The sequence below is a fragment of the Corvus cornix genome, chromosome 3 (assembly GCF_000738735.6).
Source record: "Corvus cornix cornix isolate S_Up_H32 chromosome 3, ASM73873v5, whole genome shotgun sequence".
In the NCBI taxonomy this organism is placed as follows: Eukaryota; Metazoa; Chordata; class Aves; order Passeriformes; family Corvidae; genus Corvus; species Corvus cornix.
The window spans coordinates 78,607,827-78,625,196 of NC_047056.1; the positions used below are offsets into that span (position 1 = coordinate 78,607,827).

The following is a 17,370-nucleotide window of genomic DNA, read 5'->3' on the forward strand; positions in this document are numbered from 1 at the left end:
AATCCCTAACATGACTTTTGCAGCTTTTTTCCGAATGCATCTTTGCTTTATTTTTTTGACGTCATAGCACTGCTGAGATGATTGTTGTTGTTGTTGTTGTTGTTGTTATTGTTTTTGGCTCCTCTTGGCTTTGTGTTTTATATTATTGCAGTACTTCATCAGGGCATTTATCAGCTTCCTCATTCAAATGGTTCTAACAGTCACCTAAAACTCATTCTGTTAAAACTCATTATCTACAAAAATGAAGGCTGAATCTGCAGGGTTGTGAAGTCCAACCTCAGCAATCAAATGTAAGAATGCCCCCTGAAAATGGCAGGGTTTTAAAAATCATTGTAGTTGGACCTTTTTTGCCACGTGTTACAAAAATAAAAGTTTGTGCTTTTTTATTGTCGTAGTTTAAGTCCATCCAGCAGCCAAGCCCCATACAGCCACTCATTCACTCCCCCAGCAGCAGAACCTGGGAGAGAAGCGGACAGGTAAAGGTAGAAGACTCACGAGCTGGGATAGAGACAGTTCCAAAGCAAAAGCCCGGCACACAAGCAAAGCAAGGAATGAATTCAGTGCTTCCCCCGGGCAGGTGGGTGTTCAGCCATCTCCAGGAGAGCAGGGCCCCATCATGTGGAATGGTGACTTGGGAAGACAAACACCATCACTCCAAACATCTTCCCCCTTCCTCCTTCTTTCCCCGCTTTATATGCTGAGCATGGTCCCATTTGGTCTGGAATGTCCCTATGGTCAGTTGAGGTCACCTATCCCAGCTGTGTCTCCTCCCAAGCATCCCCAGCCCCCTCCCCAGCGTGGCAGCACAAAAATCAGAAAAGGCCTTGGCTCTGTGTAAGCCCTGCTCAGCAATAACAAAAACATCTCTGTATCATCAACCCTGTGTTCAGCACAAATCCAAACCACAGCCCCCTACCAGCCACTGTGAAGAAAATTAATTCTACTCCAGCTAAAACCAGCACAAATACATAATACAAATACAAAACCTGAAAATGTCATTTAAAAATAAGATGTTATTCTGCTGTAAGAGACTTCTGTGATTTCAAGATCTGACATTCTTCTAAAAAAACTATTACACATACCTGTAATACCTGTAATACAGCTGCAGTGAGCAAGACTGAGCTCTCCTCTCTAGCTCAACCCTTTGGTTCTTAGGAGACTTGGCTGATGACAAACCATTCAGTCCAGTGGAATAGATGGGGATCAAAAGAATTTCTATTTCCTACAAGTCCTGTAAACCTCTCTGTGTTCTAGTGTCAGATTAATACGTAACTAGGAATTGCCTCTGACATTTATGAAGAAAAAAAAGTTACTCTTTTCCGTAAATACGTTCTAGGCAAAAACCAAAACATGTTAAATATAGGAGATTAAAAGCAAGTTTGCTTATTTCTGGTCTTAGTTTATCTGCACATTCTCTCTGTACAGTCTCAATGTTTTCAAGTATTAATAGGATTTCTAGATGATGAAAACATATATAAATTTATAATCTTGCTCCCTACCCCCATTTTTCTAATAATGCTTGCATAGCATGTTTAATAATTTACATATCACTTAGATACCAGTATTTGATAAAGTCAGTATGCCAAATTCAGCCTCCAATGATGTATTCCTTTGCTTGCCTACTATGGTGCAAAATACAAAGTAAAATTTTGATTATATCTTTCTTAATGTTGTTTTTCAGTAATGTTCTGAGGCAAAGAAATTTGAACCATGGGGGAAGCAGATCTGCTAAGAAACCAATTTTGGCTTTGTTAGGCAGTGAAGTAGACATATGAATATATTACATATGATTATCATAAAATTATGGCCTGGAAATGGAACAGTCATGCTGCTGCATTTTAGACAGTACATTTATAATAAGCTGTAATAAGGTAACCACTTTGAATGGATATAAGAAGAGGCACTACTTGTGATCACAAATGTATGTTCAGTTCATGCTTTTGAAGCTCAATTTAACACAGTGAACAAATTTCCGTATAGTGTTGACACAGTTGTTCTCGGTGGTGAATTTTGATTTGTGGTGAAAGAACTTTTAAGTATATCAAAGTGGTTGTTTGGGATCTAAATGGAAGAAAAGAATATGATTTTTCATGGCTGTAGTTTGAAAGCTGTGTGTTGTGAGTAAAAGTGAGTTTAAAAGACTCACTTGCAATTACTTGATACTTTGGATTCTAGTTTAAATTTCTTTTGGTGTATTCTGATACGATTTGGCATCTTTCTGAAAGAGTATAAAAGCACCGTTTCTAAGAACATTTCAGAAGCCAGATAAGTAATAACTAGAAGTAGATTTAGGGCCCAATCCTGATAACACTAGTGTGGGCTACTTGATCTCCTGAAGCTGCTCAAAGGCATGTAACTTAGAAGGATAAGAGCTTGTAAAGCTGGATCCCACACGAATAGCCATCAGATAGTGTCTGAACTTGTAAAAGTAGTTTTTCCTTCCATAGAAGGGCTGCTGGTAAGTTCCTGATAGCCCAGCCCTGTGGAGTCTAACTCATTCCCAGTGGTGTGACAGCACCCTTGTATAGTGTAACAAGTACAGGTAAAACAAGGTTAACTTAGACTCCTACAGTAGCAAGAGCTTGTGCACAGAGAACAGATGGAAAACAGTCATATGAGAAAGTACACTGTAAAGTCTGTGTGTGAGAAGCACAAACATTTGTCAGGAAATCCATCCTATTCAAGGTGAATTCTAGCATGTGAAAGGCAGCAAATGTCAGAAAAACTCCTCATCGTATTCTGACACAATCATTTACATTCTCTTTCATTTATTTAGAGGTGTAGGAATAGTGTTGCCAAAGTGATTAAAAAATAGTGATAGCGTTGCTTTGTCTCTGGAAGACCTGTTTGGGTTTGTACTGATAAATTGTTAATGAGATCTCAGCTGCCCTGTGTCACAAGCTTTCTTAGTAGCGTGAGTGTAAGTACCTGAGGGGTAATTAAGATTGGGTTTAGAGAACCTAATGGGGGGTAAATGCTTTCCCTGTGGTGTGACCACAAACTATCTCTTTCTTCCCCATTTGCAAACTGAAAATAATAAGCCTTAAGAAGTTAATAATTTATGAATGAGTTAAGTGATGTTTTCAAACTATATTCTTTACTAGTAATGTATAACTCTTTTCTCCTGGATCTTTGTGTCTCAGGCAGTGCTCCCTGTTTGGGACAGGCTCCCTTTTGCAAAAGCAGTCTGAGTGAGCAAAGCACAAATAAGGGTTAAGATTGGCTTTCACAAGCTAGCTCATGGCAAGTAGAGGTGTAGTCCTCAAAATGTATCAAGCTGTGAAATATTTTCTCACAGAATCATTTCTATATTATTATTTCAGCTTTTTTTGCCACATTGCACTGTATGTCCTTGTTCTCTCCCCCCACCGGCCCTGTACAGTTGCTTACCTTTCTGATGGGGTGGCTTTTTCTTCAGAAACCTCCTTTGAATTCTCTGTCCTTCCCTGAAAAGATTTATTTTTGTTTATTTCTTTTTTGCATAATCTGCTGAACAGTTCTGCGGTTTGCTGTGGCATTTTACTGCTATGCTTGCATCTGCCTGTTTTTCTTTGGAATTTACACACTCTCAAGTTTCAGTACAGACTCCAAGGATTATTATTATTAGTAGTAGTAGTAGTAGCACAATTATTTATGGTGTGCCAAATCCAAGGTGGCTACCTTTGGCCTCTGCAGTTACCCCAGGTGCTTGCAGACAAGCATTGTTTTTACCTCTTCCTACAAATTCATGAGCTGTAGAGCAGGTGAAGGAAGCTCTGTTTGCACCAACACACATTCTCTCTGCAGTAAGGTCACACTGACAACTTGCTTTGAGAGCTCTGTTGCTGCTCTCTTACTGCCTGGGTGTTTCTGCAGTTCCCCCGAGTGTTTCTTGCTCTTTCATCAGCATGCTGAGGGTCAGAATTATATGAGCTGCTTTTTCAGTAAGACTTTATTTAAGAACTCGTCACAGCAGAGCTATGCCAAGTTCACAAATCCTCAGCACAGAATTCTTCCGTTTCTCAGTTTTTGCAGGAGATGAACAGATTTTTTTCTTTAATCCAGACACCTGTGATGATAAGAGCGCCCAGGCAAGGGAAATTGATCTAGGAGGACAATCACTTATTACTATGTTTCATTTAACTGTTCGAGATGTGTATGGACACCCAAATCTCTGCTTCCCATTCTTGAAGATGATTAAAATAAAGTAGGATTTTTTAAAGCTTTAGAGTTCCCTCAGGAGTTAGGTGGAGATGGCGATGTCTAGCAGGAAGGTTAGCTGCTCTTTGACTAATGTAGATGCCTGAGTTAAAATGCCCAAAAGTGTTAAAGAGTTTATTGGTTTGCCATGGCAAATGGCTTTACCATTGAGTAAAATGAGAAATATAAAAGTATTAAAAAAAGGTCTAGAAGATTGGTCATTGAGCAAAACATTGGTGCAAACATATGTATATTTCTACATCTTGGCCTAAGCAGTTGCCAGTTATCTTCTTTGCCGTAGATACCAGTGTGTTCCTCTGAGAGTCAAAAATGAAGCTCAGGAGAACATTGGTTTCTTACAGATAGTTCAAATGGTGTGGCAAGGTCAGGTGTACAGGAGACCTTCCAGGATACATTAAGAAACCTATTTCCAGCTGGCACTGAAAGTCATTAAACTTTTAATATCGCTGATAAGAGGAAGGCTTTTTATTTCTGATGTTTCCATCTGTCAGTTGTCAGGAAAACCCCAGGACTCCAACCCATTATATGTATCAGAAAACAGTATCTATATTTTAAATTACTACGTGTAAGAATGAGAGATTCTTTGTGAAAATATTATATGTTAAAAAGGAAGACTAAATCATGAACCTAGAGTGCTAGACACTGGAAGTCAAAAACAAACAGAAAAATCCACAATTTTAAAAAGCCTCATTCTTGTAATTTGGGAACATAATTTTTCTTTTTTGCTTTTCCTGTGATTCTGCAGTGCCTGGTGTTAACATTGTGGTTTAATTAGGCATGAACAAGACTGCTAAAATTTTATATTTCTTAATATTCCTTTTCAGGAATGACATCTCAAAATTGGAACATTTCCATTTCTTATGTACATGAGAATTAGCATAGTTGCACTTAGAAGGCTTTATTAACGTTAAATAACCATTGCAACTGTATTGTGTTTACCCAAGCTGATAACCATTTGTTGGGTAATATATTCCTTAAAAAGGAAACACAATCAGTGTGTTTAGTTTAGCAAGAAATCCATGGTTTGATAAAATAATCTCTTGATTAGAAGTAGATATTAAGCTGCATTACAAAATCTGTTTGGGCTTGAGCAAAAAATGCAAAGCAGATTAACTGATCAACTTTTTCCAGCACGCAGTATTCACGTGGTTCAGTGTACTCAATTTATGTGCACAGGCATTTAATAGCCGTCTTCTGAATTTTTTATCCTTTGAGAAGTTTGGCTGTGAAAATCATGAGATATTTTGTGTGAATGGGGAAAATAGTTCTTTAAAAGTATCTGAACAAACGGTCCTAGAATTAGGAAGAAGCACTGAATGAACAACTCGGGATCTGCGTTAGGTGCTGGACTGTGCCCCATAAGTACTGAGGGCTCTAATAACTGCATGGCTATTGACTGTCTCAGACGTTCTTACTCAAATCATTAGAATTTCTTATATTCATGACCTCATCAGCAATCACGTGTAAGAGTGCTTTCCCTGGATCCCTGTTTCTCACACCTCGTTTCCTCTCACTTGCCTTGGTTTTACATGAACATCCTTGGATTTGTCACCTTTAAGTATTTGGTCTTTGAAAAGATCTTGCTTTGAGTTTGTCTTATCTTTATATCTTCAGAAGCTGTTTTATTTTGTTACTTCTGCTTCTTTATTTTTTCTGTCTTCATCCTATTCCTTCAGGAAATCTTGATTCCTTTGTTTCCTCAAATTCCATGTAATTCTTCTTTTTGTTCCCTGACTGTTGTCACTGCATCTCCCTGATCTTCAGATGTTGCCCTACTGCTGTGGAGTCATAGTACCAGTGGGCAGCTTAATTCTCCCTGTTGTCTTGGACATTCCACACCACTGGAGAAGTTTGGAAATAAAGTCTATAGTACTTTGCAGTTGTGGGCAGTCACAGCATTGGAGACTAATGCAGAAATAGGAATCTGAGATGTGGTGTTTTGCTATAGAGGTTTTATTTCCTAGACTGTTACTTGTGGCTGAATATATCCCAATACCCTCAGGAAAAGGAGCTCGCAAATGCCATAGACAGTTCTTAAAAAAATGTGGTTTATTTTTGCAGGGTGACCTCCTAAGGGAGGTGTGGGACTCCAGTTCTCCTGCAGTAGGAGACTGGTAAGCAACCAAAAGGTTTCTCCTTCATGACCACACAGCTGATCATTTATTTTGGGATGTGCCTCTTCCGCTTGTTTATTTGCTTTGGCTGTGAGAATGTATCCTAATGGAGAAAATGTAGTTATGATATCAGTAAGAGGAAGAATCACTTTCTGGGCCTTATGTAGCAGCTCTAAACTTTTCTCCCCTTCAGGCATTGGAATTTACATTTAAAAAAAGAAAACAAACAGTTTGTGTACTTGAGCCTATCAAAAAGAAATGCCTTCATTGCACTTGCTAGCTATGAAAAGAAAAGGCAGATTCTTCTTAAAAGAAAATAGAAACCCATTGCATTTAGAATCCATCTTGCCTCTATGTTATGGTTCCTTTTATTTTTTAATTCTGTATTTGGAAATAAAGATGTTTTTAATTTTTTAAGATTTCAACTGCTCATTTTTTTTCTCATGGAAGTTAGTATTTTCTGCATCTACTATTACGATCTTTTCTTCTGGGGCCTTAAAAATTGGCTGATGACTAGGGATGTGGAATAAGAATAGAAATAGGTGGATTGAAGAATGTTTTTCTATTTATAAATGTTTGGTAATAGAGGGGAAAGTGCAGCAAGAAGGCATTTAAACAGAGAAAGAATTTGAAATTGAATGTTTTAAGCTTTCGCTTACAGACATCACTTTCTTTAAAGGGGGTTATTTACTAAACTGAAGTAATTTCAATGGCTGTGAAAAAAAGCATGCATATGGAAATATAAGGCTTCTGTCTGCCAAGTCTCCATTTATCTAGAAGCTTATCTTCTTTTTTCTTTCGAAAGAACTTGAAAATGGGGAAAGTAGGTGCATTTGTAAAGTTTAAGCCTGTCCATTGTAGACATGCTGTCTGAAATACTAACTTAACTACCTTAAAATCTGAATTTGCATTGTTATTGCCTCTTATGTAGAGTAGGAGCTTGCCCAGGAATTTCATTCTCCTTCAGGGTTAAGGGTGATGAGACTGATGTTTGAGTAGAAAGATGGACCACTGTGGCAGTCAGGTGCACTGTGGAGAGACACAGAAAAGCATTGGCAGCTGGTAGTTGGCAGAGATAGTGAAGGCATCTTCATGGGACTAGACTACATTCGATTTAAATGATTTCTTCTCTTTTTCAGATAGATATATTAGGGGTTTTTTTTCACAATTTACTCTAAATTAACATAAACTGTGGCTGCATGTTAGTTGTCTCAAAATGACTCCATTTTTCAGCCAGGCAAGAAAATTTGAAATGGGTTAGGTATTTTATCTTTTTTTTAAATATATTTTTAATTCTTTCAGAACACAGGGGATAGAAAGAGCCTGGAAAATGAGAGATTTCCTAAGCCTTAACTGTCTTCATTCTTAGAAAAAGTAATAAGCTTACCCCACTGAAGTTCTTCCCAATGAATGGCCCAGATGATGACAGCAGGGGGAAGACTTTCTCAGCAGGGAGGGGAAGATATAATCATGAAATCTGACATTCTTAAGCAATGGTCTTGTATTACATCAGTCTGATTTGATAGTGAACTATTGCTGAAACGGGGAAGCAGCTCAAGCCAATTTTTTTCCAATCACACCTTGCAGACTAGCAGTAATGTAGTGAATCAGCTTCCAAAAGGATGCTCCTCTGTGTTTTTGGAAATTATTTCTGTTGGGCAAGTAGGCTGGTTCCTGATAATTAGATCAAGTACGGGCAGGAACACTGAATATTGCTGCTGGTGAACAATTTCCTTCCTCTTGAAAAGGAAGAGGTGTACAGGTTGGTGTTTGTCCTTGCCCAGGACACCGTTGTTGCCCAGACCAGTGCTACTGTTCTGATGCACACCACCTCTGACAGCCCCGTGTCCAAGGCTTGATCCTTTGGGATTCTAATTCTGACTGGCTATCCGAAAATAGGCTAAGGAATAAATGTTTAATTAAGTCAGGCTCCACGGAGTTCTTAGTGTGGTGGGAGTTTCCGTCTTGAAATTGCTGAATGCTGGTTCAAGGCGCTTTATCAACAGTGTGGCAGAAGCACTGGCACTGTACCAGCACTGAGGATAAGCATTTTGGCTGAGAACTGCCATCATTCCTAATTCATCTTCTGTGAAGCACTAGAAGCTAGCAGAAGTACCTCTCAGGAAGAGAAGTGATGATGCATTATTTGAATACTGCTATGGACTGTGATATTTAAAGGGGAGAAGTAGGGATGAAGTCCACACTGCAAAGGGAGAATCAAGAAGGCACTGTGCTGAGGAGCTCAGAATTAATTCCTAGAGGAACGGAGTTTCTCGACAGTTACATTTGATGGTTTTCCTGTCCCACTTCGAATCTGAAACACCAGAAGTAGCATGTGCATTATAGGTAGATGTAAGGTGTGAATTACAGATACAAGAATCACCATGGCCTTGTTCAATCTTTTGTATAAAAAATACCCATTTAGAAGTCTACTACGATGCAATAATGGAAGAGTGTTTTTAATACTGTGTGTTTTGCTCAGGGTACTTGTAGTTTTCATCAAATGCCCAGCAGTTCCTAAAAGGTTCGTTTATATTAGAATAAGTACCTTTGTAAGACTAAGGTCTCTTAACAAGGTACAGGGAACAGTAGGTGCTATATTTCTTCCTTTGTAAAGTAATTACTACAACTTGCAAATGTTAAAGGCTGTGATCACCAGTTTTCTAATGGGAAAATTCATTTAAGTCAATGCTTTGGCAGGTGTTCATATTTTGGGGGAAAGATCCATGTTCCAGATTGCTAATGAATGGCCAAGCAAGTCTCTCGATAGTTAATAATATTGCTTAATTGCCACAGTCAGATAAAGCTGCCATCCAATTTATTGCTATTCTGAGCATCTGAACACTAGAAGAGTGATAAGCCATGAGAAAACCTTATGAGGTGGGTGGTTAGTTGAAGTCATTGCCTGCAATTTTATACATTTCTTTCTCTGTCAGGTGATCTTTCTAACATTTCCCTGCTTTGGCATAAAATCAGACATGTGGCCATACCCCCTGCTGCCCCCACTTTCACTAGGCAGCTGTTTTCAAAATAATATACCTTCCCCATAAGGCACTGCACAGCCAGGAGTTTCTTCCTGGGTTTATGTATCCATAGTAGGTTGGAAAAGGACGTTGTGTTTTCCTGCACACACCTAATGAAACATAATATAAAATCCATAAACATGAGTCAGTCAAACCTCTGGACTGTATGTAGCTTTTCAGTGCAGATGGAAGAAGTGCACTGCTGTGCAGAGCATTCTGCAAAGGGAAAAATTGCTGATCTGAGCAATCTGATTATCAACAGAAGACACAAACTTCACTTAAGGAGTAAATGATTTGAGGAAAAAAACTCTTTTCAGGTGCTGGAATGGATAAAGAATAGTATGTGACACAAAAACCCGACTCAAACTCTGTCAGTCCTGCAGCAGGACAGGATGCAGTTGTAAGCGAGTTTAATAAAATTTTCTTATAGTTCCATGTTCACTTGACAGGTAAAATCCCAAGGCTCCCTGTCCAGGAGTGAACACAAGTATTCAGGGTAAATACCAAGAATGTTAGGATTCTGCTTATCAAATCCTGTACCACGCAGTATAGAAGGACTTGATCCATGCTCAGGACAATTTCCTTAATTAATTGTCTTTACCTGGGAATTAAGGGAAAAGGGGTTCATGGGTTTTTCCACTGTATGTGCTATTAAACTCTCTGGAGACAGCTATGGCCTTTTTCGAATCTGCATCTCTCTGACAGTAGTAAATTCCCGTGTCACTGCTCAAGAGCAAGTAGACAACAGAGGTGAGAAATTATGCTAATGAATTGCAATAACCACCTCCTTTTTATGAGAGTGCTTATGCACAAGATCCTGAATCTAAAGTGTTACATTACCTTGTACAGCTTTTTATTGGTAAACTATAGCAACTAAATGCAGCTAGCAGTTAAATACAGCTTTATACTGCTGAAGAGGGCCTTTGGAACAAAGTGAAGTATCTGGGTAAAATTGTTAAAGTGTTAGATAGGGTTCTCAGGTTACCATGGTTACTTGCAAATTTTGCATTGTATCATAGATTAGGATGCATAGGATGAAGTAGCCAAAACAACTACGAAGTCCAATGCATATAAACTACATTTCCAAGCCGCACAGAGTTGCCAAATAGAAAGACAGATAGCTCAGGATATTGGCTGCCGACAAATCTGTGAATCAATGAAGAGAGGCCTGAAGGAGATTTAGAATATATGCCATTTGAAAGCCCACGTTATTTTGAAGTTACAATCTTAATTTTTAAAGACAAATGAAGAAAAAAAAAAAAAGAAGGAAAGAAAAAACTTCAGTCATGTAAAGAGTGGAATGATTTTTTTGTACACTTTTTCCAGTACTGAAATCTGACATTTTGCTTTGAGACCTTCAACAAAGAAGGTTGATGCAACATGGCTAACACATTTCATGCACTTAGGCTGGCAATAGCACTTAAACTGGAAGCAGTTTATTCCCATGGAAACCTATTTGCATTTGGGCCAGAAGTGACTTTTTTCCCCCCTCTCTTAGCACTGCTGATGTTTTAGCGTAAAATAATTGCTGAATATTGACAGCAAATTTGAAAAGTATTTTTAAAATGTTGAGTAGCTGATGGTATGTAAAATGGAGATGTATTATGTGCAATTTTTCTGTGTAGGATGGAGGCATGTTGCTGAAAAATGCAGGGCAGCTTTTGATCTTCTACTATTTATGCCTAAAAGAAAGAAAAAATTGTGAATTACAATCTGTTTATCCTAAACATTTTTTTTTTTATACAGGTGACAAAAGAACTCAAACAGTATGACAACAAAATTATAGAGTGCAAGTTTGAGAACAACAGCTGGGTCTTCATGAGACAGAGGATAGACAAAAGCTTTCCAAATGCCTACAGCACTGCCATGGGTGAGTGGAACAATTTGCTTTAAAAGTTTCTCAGGCTAAAATTTTAATGTTTTACCTCTGTTCTGTTTTAAGGAGGAAAGGCACTCTGTGTTCTCATTTCTAGTCTGAGTCCTGACTTCCCTAACTTATTGTAGTAATGCCTCATCTTGCAAATGCTTATGTCATCACTAGTTTTGAGACAGCACAAATCCTCTGGCTGCAGGATTATTTGATGAAGTCAGTCAAACCAATACTCTGACGCAGAATTTAACAGGTAATGCAGAAGCAAGTGCCTAAGTCTTTGTAGAACTGCAAACACTTGTGCAAAGATGAATTTAAATGGCAGGGCATGCCTTTTCAAGTCAGAGCCAAGAAAGTTTTTATTACAATAGCATCGCTTCAGCTGACATCAGTGCCCAGTGTTGTGTTGGCTTGCTTGGTTATAATGCAAACTGGCACATTATGAGTGGAATTGGTTGAACAAAAAATCCATTACAAATGCCAAAACCATGATTTGGCAGATGGGCTAGAAAATTACTAGGAGAAAAATGTCATCTTAGGTTTCAACAATAGTTACACAAACAGTGAAGCAGGAAACAATTGAAAGGTGGGGTATAGCCGTGCAGAGTTGGGAGATTTTCACGTTCCTCTACCAAAAAATATTTTGCCAAATATTGTAAATTAAATGGTGATATTTACTTTCAGGTGTAGTGTAAGAGTTCGAGTAGAAGTGTGTACAAGGCTGAATGGCAATAAACATATTGATACTGACTTTCGTTAAGTGCCAAAATGAAGTTTAGTCATATTTAAGACCATGCTAATTACTAGGGCATGCACAGCTGATGTAGGATTTTCTCTAAACTCTTCTATTTGTATTTCTGCCTGAGCAGTGAGTAGATTATCTTGAATAAACACAATGTGGTCATTTTTCCAGGAGATAATAAATCTGTTGGCACCTTAGGGAACCAGCACAGAATGTAGCTGAAATACTTGCTGAGCAGTCCTGTCAGGAAAGAGGAATGGACCACAAAAGTCATACGAGTACAACGACATCTTTGTGACCATGACCTAAATTTCTCTTCTCTGGTTCACCTTAATGTTTCAATAGTTAGTTTTCCTTGGAGTTTTCTCCTTTTTTTGATAAGTAGCATATTCTTCTTTCCTTCATTCTTAAGAGCATATGTATTTGTCCTTTTCCTCTTCTCATTTTCTCTATTTGTAGAGCAGTTTTCTTATTCCTGACCTTTTTTCTCCCAAAACATAGTGAACTTCCTAAAATTTAAAATTAAAATTAAATGCTACAGGAAGAATTTTAAAGATATATCGCAAATTTTCTATAGGAATTCTCAGGTCAGAAAGTTTTCTTTTGGCTTTGAGTTTTCATTTTTGACCATTTTTCAACATCTCCAAAAGCTGTACTTTTTCATTTGAGATTTCTTTCTCTAGATCCTCTCTCTTCTCTTAGCTTTCTCCTGATGAAAAATGCTATTTATTTTTCCCCATGGTTGAAATAGCAACAAAATAAACACTTGTCTGCATCTTGCTTTTGGACTTTGTTACCTTTCAAATTGAAAGCAGAAGGTCTTTTTTTTCAGTGATTAAGCTAAGGCAGACCTAAAAAATTGATCCTGAGTCACGCCAGTTGCCTTGTGACTCAAATTCTGTTCCTAAATTACTGGTAATCATAATGCTTCCCAACTGCAAAAGTCAAATACTGTGCAACTCTTAAAGCACCTTTTCACCAAAAGTAGTGAGATAACTAAAAATAAGGCTGGAAAGGTGCTTTATTAATTGTAAAGTAATCCTTTGATTGGTTCTGGAATTCTGCAGGAAAGAAAGGAATGTTTTTGAGAATCATTGTTATTCATAACAATGCTACATTGCAAATACATTTTAAGGAGTCCTAACGTTGTTTAGTACTCTAGGGGGTCAGTAGCTTGTTTTGCATGGAAATTGCATCCTGACTGTGGCCAGCCCTTACATGCTGTCAATTACCCTCTAATCATTTTGTGCGTTCTTCCAAGGTAGTTGTAGGATTCCCACTTAATTTCATGCCCCTTTTTTTCCTCCTCTTCTCTAAGTCTCTCAGGAGGATTAATTAGGGGAATACAAAGTTACACAGGAAAGCATTAAAAAATATTTAATTTGTTTAAAGTGAAGTAAGCCTATTTATTTGTTCCATGAAATCCCATGGGCCATGACGTACAAACTGTGGTCTGGGGAGTTGTGTTAAGCACCCCAAGGGTGCCCGTACGTGTGTGCCTTAGCCACCACACAGCACCATGGCTGCTCCTCCATCATATGGTCTGGTGTTCCAGACACGCCATTTGCTTGGTGTCAAGTCCTTCTGCCCCATGAAGGTATATGGCTTTAAAAAAAGGACTGTGCATTGCAGGTTTAGGGTATTTATAGTACTTACTGGTGAAAAAAATAAGTTACCATAATTCAGAGGTTTTCAATATTAGAAGCCAGTCTTGTTTCCAGCTACTCGTATTTGATGTGTGTTTCAAAGCCATGTCTCACAAGGCCTTCGTTGCTGTTTCTTGCCTCAATAGGATGTCAGCTCTTGGTGGTTTTACAGTTGCCCCAGGAAGCCTTACACACACACACACCTTTTGTTTATTTAGAAAGAGACTCTAATGAGAGTAGAGGCCCACAGCATTGCTTTGCTCTCTGGGGGGCAGAGCAGAGATTCGTGACTCCAGACACAACCACCTTGTCAAAGTGGGTATTTAAGGGTGAATGCTTGAGCCAGAATATGTTGTTATTTTGCCAAGAGGAGGTGAAGTTATTGAAGTGCTGACTACAACAAATCAGTTTAGTTACATGAGAATGTATTCTTTGTTCCCAGCTGTCTGCAACAGCATCCAGAATCCAGTGACGAAGGAGATGCTGTTTGAGTTCATTGACAGATGTGCAGCAGCTTCCCAAGGACAGACGCGGAAGCACCACCTCGATCCTGACACTGAACTCATGCCACCCCCCCCGCCCAAAAGGCCTCGTACCATAACATAGGGCCTTGGTCTCAGTGGATCGTGTGTGTACAGTTCTGCAGAAGGTGACACGCAAGTGTGAAGGCTGGGAAAACAGAGATCTGAATTGCTGTAAATACTTGTGTGTGTTTTTTGAGTTTGGTTTTCATTTTGTTTCATTTTTCCGAATTCCACATACAAATGGACATTGTTTTGTAACTGATAAATTCAACCTTACCTTATGGTATTTGAAGATTAAATTTCCAAAGGTTTAGACAAGAACCAAGTAAAATGAAGTCAGTGGAAAGCTGCCTTGTTTATATACGGATCTCTTTTCACCTTTAATTTATAATGTCAGCAATCTGGAACTGAGGAAATATTGGGATGCTGTACTTTTTAGAAGCTGTGTTTAAAAAAGCAGAAGTGTTTTTTTTTACTGTTGTTATTAAACTGGCTGTGATTTGTCACCCATAGTAAAACTGATCATAGTTTCCCTGAACTTCTGAGACTTGTGTTTAACAGCAAACAGCAATGTTGTTTGTGTTTTCTGTTGATTAAAAACTAAGCCGCCTTAGATTACTCTAATTTTGAAATTAGCTGGGTTTTTGTTGTTGAAATATTAAAAAAGCAAATTCTTCTTGTAAATAGCATCCCTTTGAAACAAGGGAATGTGCTGGGTGTTTGCTTTTTCCCCATGTTTGAACCGAATGCCAAATGTATAGTGGGCTGATAGTAGCTTTGCCTTTTTATCTGTAGATCAGAAATGTACCAAATCCTTAGTATTAAGGTCTCTGTTAAAGAGACTGTTTCTAGTACAGGGCTTAGTTCTCCACAGTGATACCATTGTAAATACTACTAAAAGGTAAACATCACTGTGATAGGCAAGAGTAATAAGCAGTGCTAATAATGAAGTCTTGCATCCAGGCACAAAATGGCAAAATAAATGCCAGGCAACTCCCGTGTAAAGGAGAAGGTTGTTTCAGTGGAATAGAGTCACATCAGACAGAAAGTCTCCTGATTTACATAATTGCAGGGCAAAAATAAATCATTTTGGGGTGGTGGATGAGTGTCCCAGGGAACGGGACGCTCATTTTCAAAGGTAGGGTTGGCTGTCCTGTGGCACTGTGCTCATCCTCTGGCTGACTTTCTTTCTTACCAAATGAAGGAGCACATGAATGCCCTAATGGCTTTTGTTGCGCGGACTGGCAGATGTTCATAATATGAGTTTCGAGAAGCTGCCGTCTGGCTGTCTAATGGAGGAGTTGTTCTGAGCTGGGATTAATTGGAAACCAAATGCAGATTTTAAAGTTTACTGTCCATTTATCAAGCAGGGATTGAATTGGCTCTTTCTATCGTTTACTTAGTGTGTGAGTCATCCATCCATTCAGCAGTCTGATTAGTGAAGGTCATTAATTTGTTATAACTAAAATGCATTTCTCTTTAAATGACTTTTCATGTTTGTAAGCAAAATTTACTCCTGCTTTTTTTTTTTCTATATGAAAACTTTATGACTTTGCTTTGTGGTGGCTCCTCTAGTTGTTTCAACCTGTTGTATAAATGCACACAGCATCATTTAGATAGCGTTCCTGGTTTCTCTTTCTGGGATATTCCATATGTGTTTTAGAGAACTGAAGGAGTTATATAAGTTACTTTTTATACTATGGTAAAACTTGAGGGGAAAAAATGCTTTCATTAAAGTTCTTTCTTTCAACTGTACATAGTTTCTGCACATTATCTATTGAAAAGATATAATATCACCTATGCAAGGTTGCAAAATGATCTCTTATAAAGAGCCTTATTAATTTGATGTGAAAACCTATGCATCCTCTGTGCATCTTGCATTGAAACACACAGTTAATTATTTCTTTGCTCGGTATGAATAATTTCCCCCAGATTATACTTGTCAATGAGATTGTCATAACATACACTTTGTCACTGATCTCCATGGTTCATGGCAATTGCAGTGTGTATGATGATTATAGCCTTCTCCATGAGGTTAGGACATTTCATTTTTTTAAGAATGTGTCCAGGTTATTTCTGTCTTTCTCCTTCCCAGCTCTTGCATTTTGTATTTCAACAAGACCTGGCTTCTGGTTTACCTTTTACTTCAGAGCTGCAGCACTGCAAGCTGTCTTCCATGTGCATTCCACTAAATCCATGAATGTGTTTTGGCCCTTGCATTTTGACAGTGTCTTTTTTTCCACTCTCAGTTTGAAATGGATATTTTGGAAGAGTAGTGATTCCGAGAAGGTACAGAGCTCCATGTTCACATTTGGCTGTTGAACTTGTCTTGCACTGTGACCTGTAGCTTTTCAGAGAGGTCAGTCACCTTTGCTTTTCTGGAAGAGGAGGCTCCTGGGGAAGGTTTGAATGAAGATGGTGAAAACAAATGGACTTGCACCTGGACCAGATGGGTTTAATGCCATGAGAAATGCAAACCTCCTTCTCTGCTTCTAGATATTCAAGAGATTGAAGCTAAAAAGCAAAGAAGAGTTTGTGCCAGGAAAATAATGATGGTGATGATGAAAAACAATACCCTAACTTGTCTATTCTGTGGTGTACAGCATGAATTCATCCACTGTTTTGTCATTTGTTAAATATATAATTAAAATTTGGGTTCAGTGGAGTTTCCAGAAAATGTAAGTACATTCCTCTAAAAACCATGTATTAAGTATTTTAATAAAGTCAATGGTTTAAAATACTTTCCCTAAAGATGTGTTTACTTTTGATACCTGTGCTTTCCAGTGGTACTGTGGTGCCAGTGCAAAGTACACGGGTACCTTAGTGTTATTGCTGTTCAGTCCTCCAAGAAAATGATCCACATTTTTCAGAGGTCAGTGGCTTTTCTCTGAGGTAGGGGCCCCCCAGCCCAGTGATGGCCATGATCCATGTGCCCTTTTTAAGTGCAATTTGATCTTGCTGCAGACAGAACCAGAAGGAAACCAATTGGTGCCTGAAGTACATATTTTCTGACAGGCTAATGTTACGTAGCTTATCCATTCAATGTTAAGTGCAGCTGCATGAGAAATTGTGCAAGAGGTCTGCAGGAGTCTTCCCTGATGATTTATCGTTCAGCATGACCCTACAGCTGGTAGCCCACCTACTTGGATGAGCTCCTGGACTTTTATTGTAATAAGGCAGTTTCCCTTTTCAAGTTGCAGCTGTCTAGGTGGCATTTTTCAGGAACTAGAAAGCCTATCTTGATTTTTATC

At 38.5% G+C, this 17,370-nt stretch overlaps 1 protein-coding gene across 3 annotated transcripts in view; it reads left to right on the forward strand.

Moving 5' to 3' along the window:
- Positions 1-16,860, forward strand: part of RNGTT (RNA guanylyltransferase and 5'-phosphatase) — a 172,906-nt gene extending 156,046 nt beyond the window's left edge. For 2 of the 3 annotated variants that reach the window (XM_039570126.1, XM_039570127.1), the window contains 2 exons: positions 11,084-11,207; positions 14,038-16,860. In XM_039570126.1, the coding sequence (XP_039426060.1) occupies positions 11,084-11,207; positions 14,038-14,201 (288 nt within the window). In that variant the 3' untranslated portion in view covers positions 14,202-16,860. Of the gene's footprint in view, positions 1-11,083; positions 11,208-14,037 lie in introns of those variants that run through there. The other variant, XM_039570128.1, reaches the window with a different exon arrangement.
- Positions 16,861-17,370: the final 510 nt, after the last annotated feature.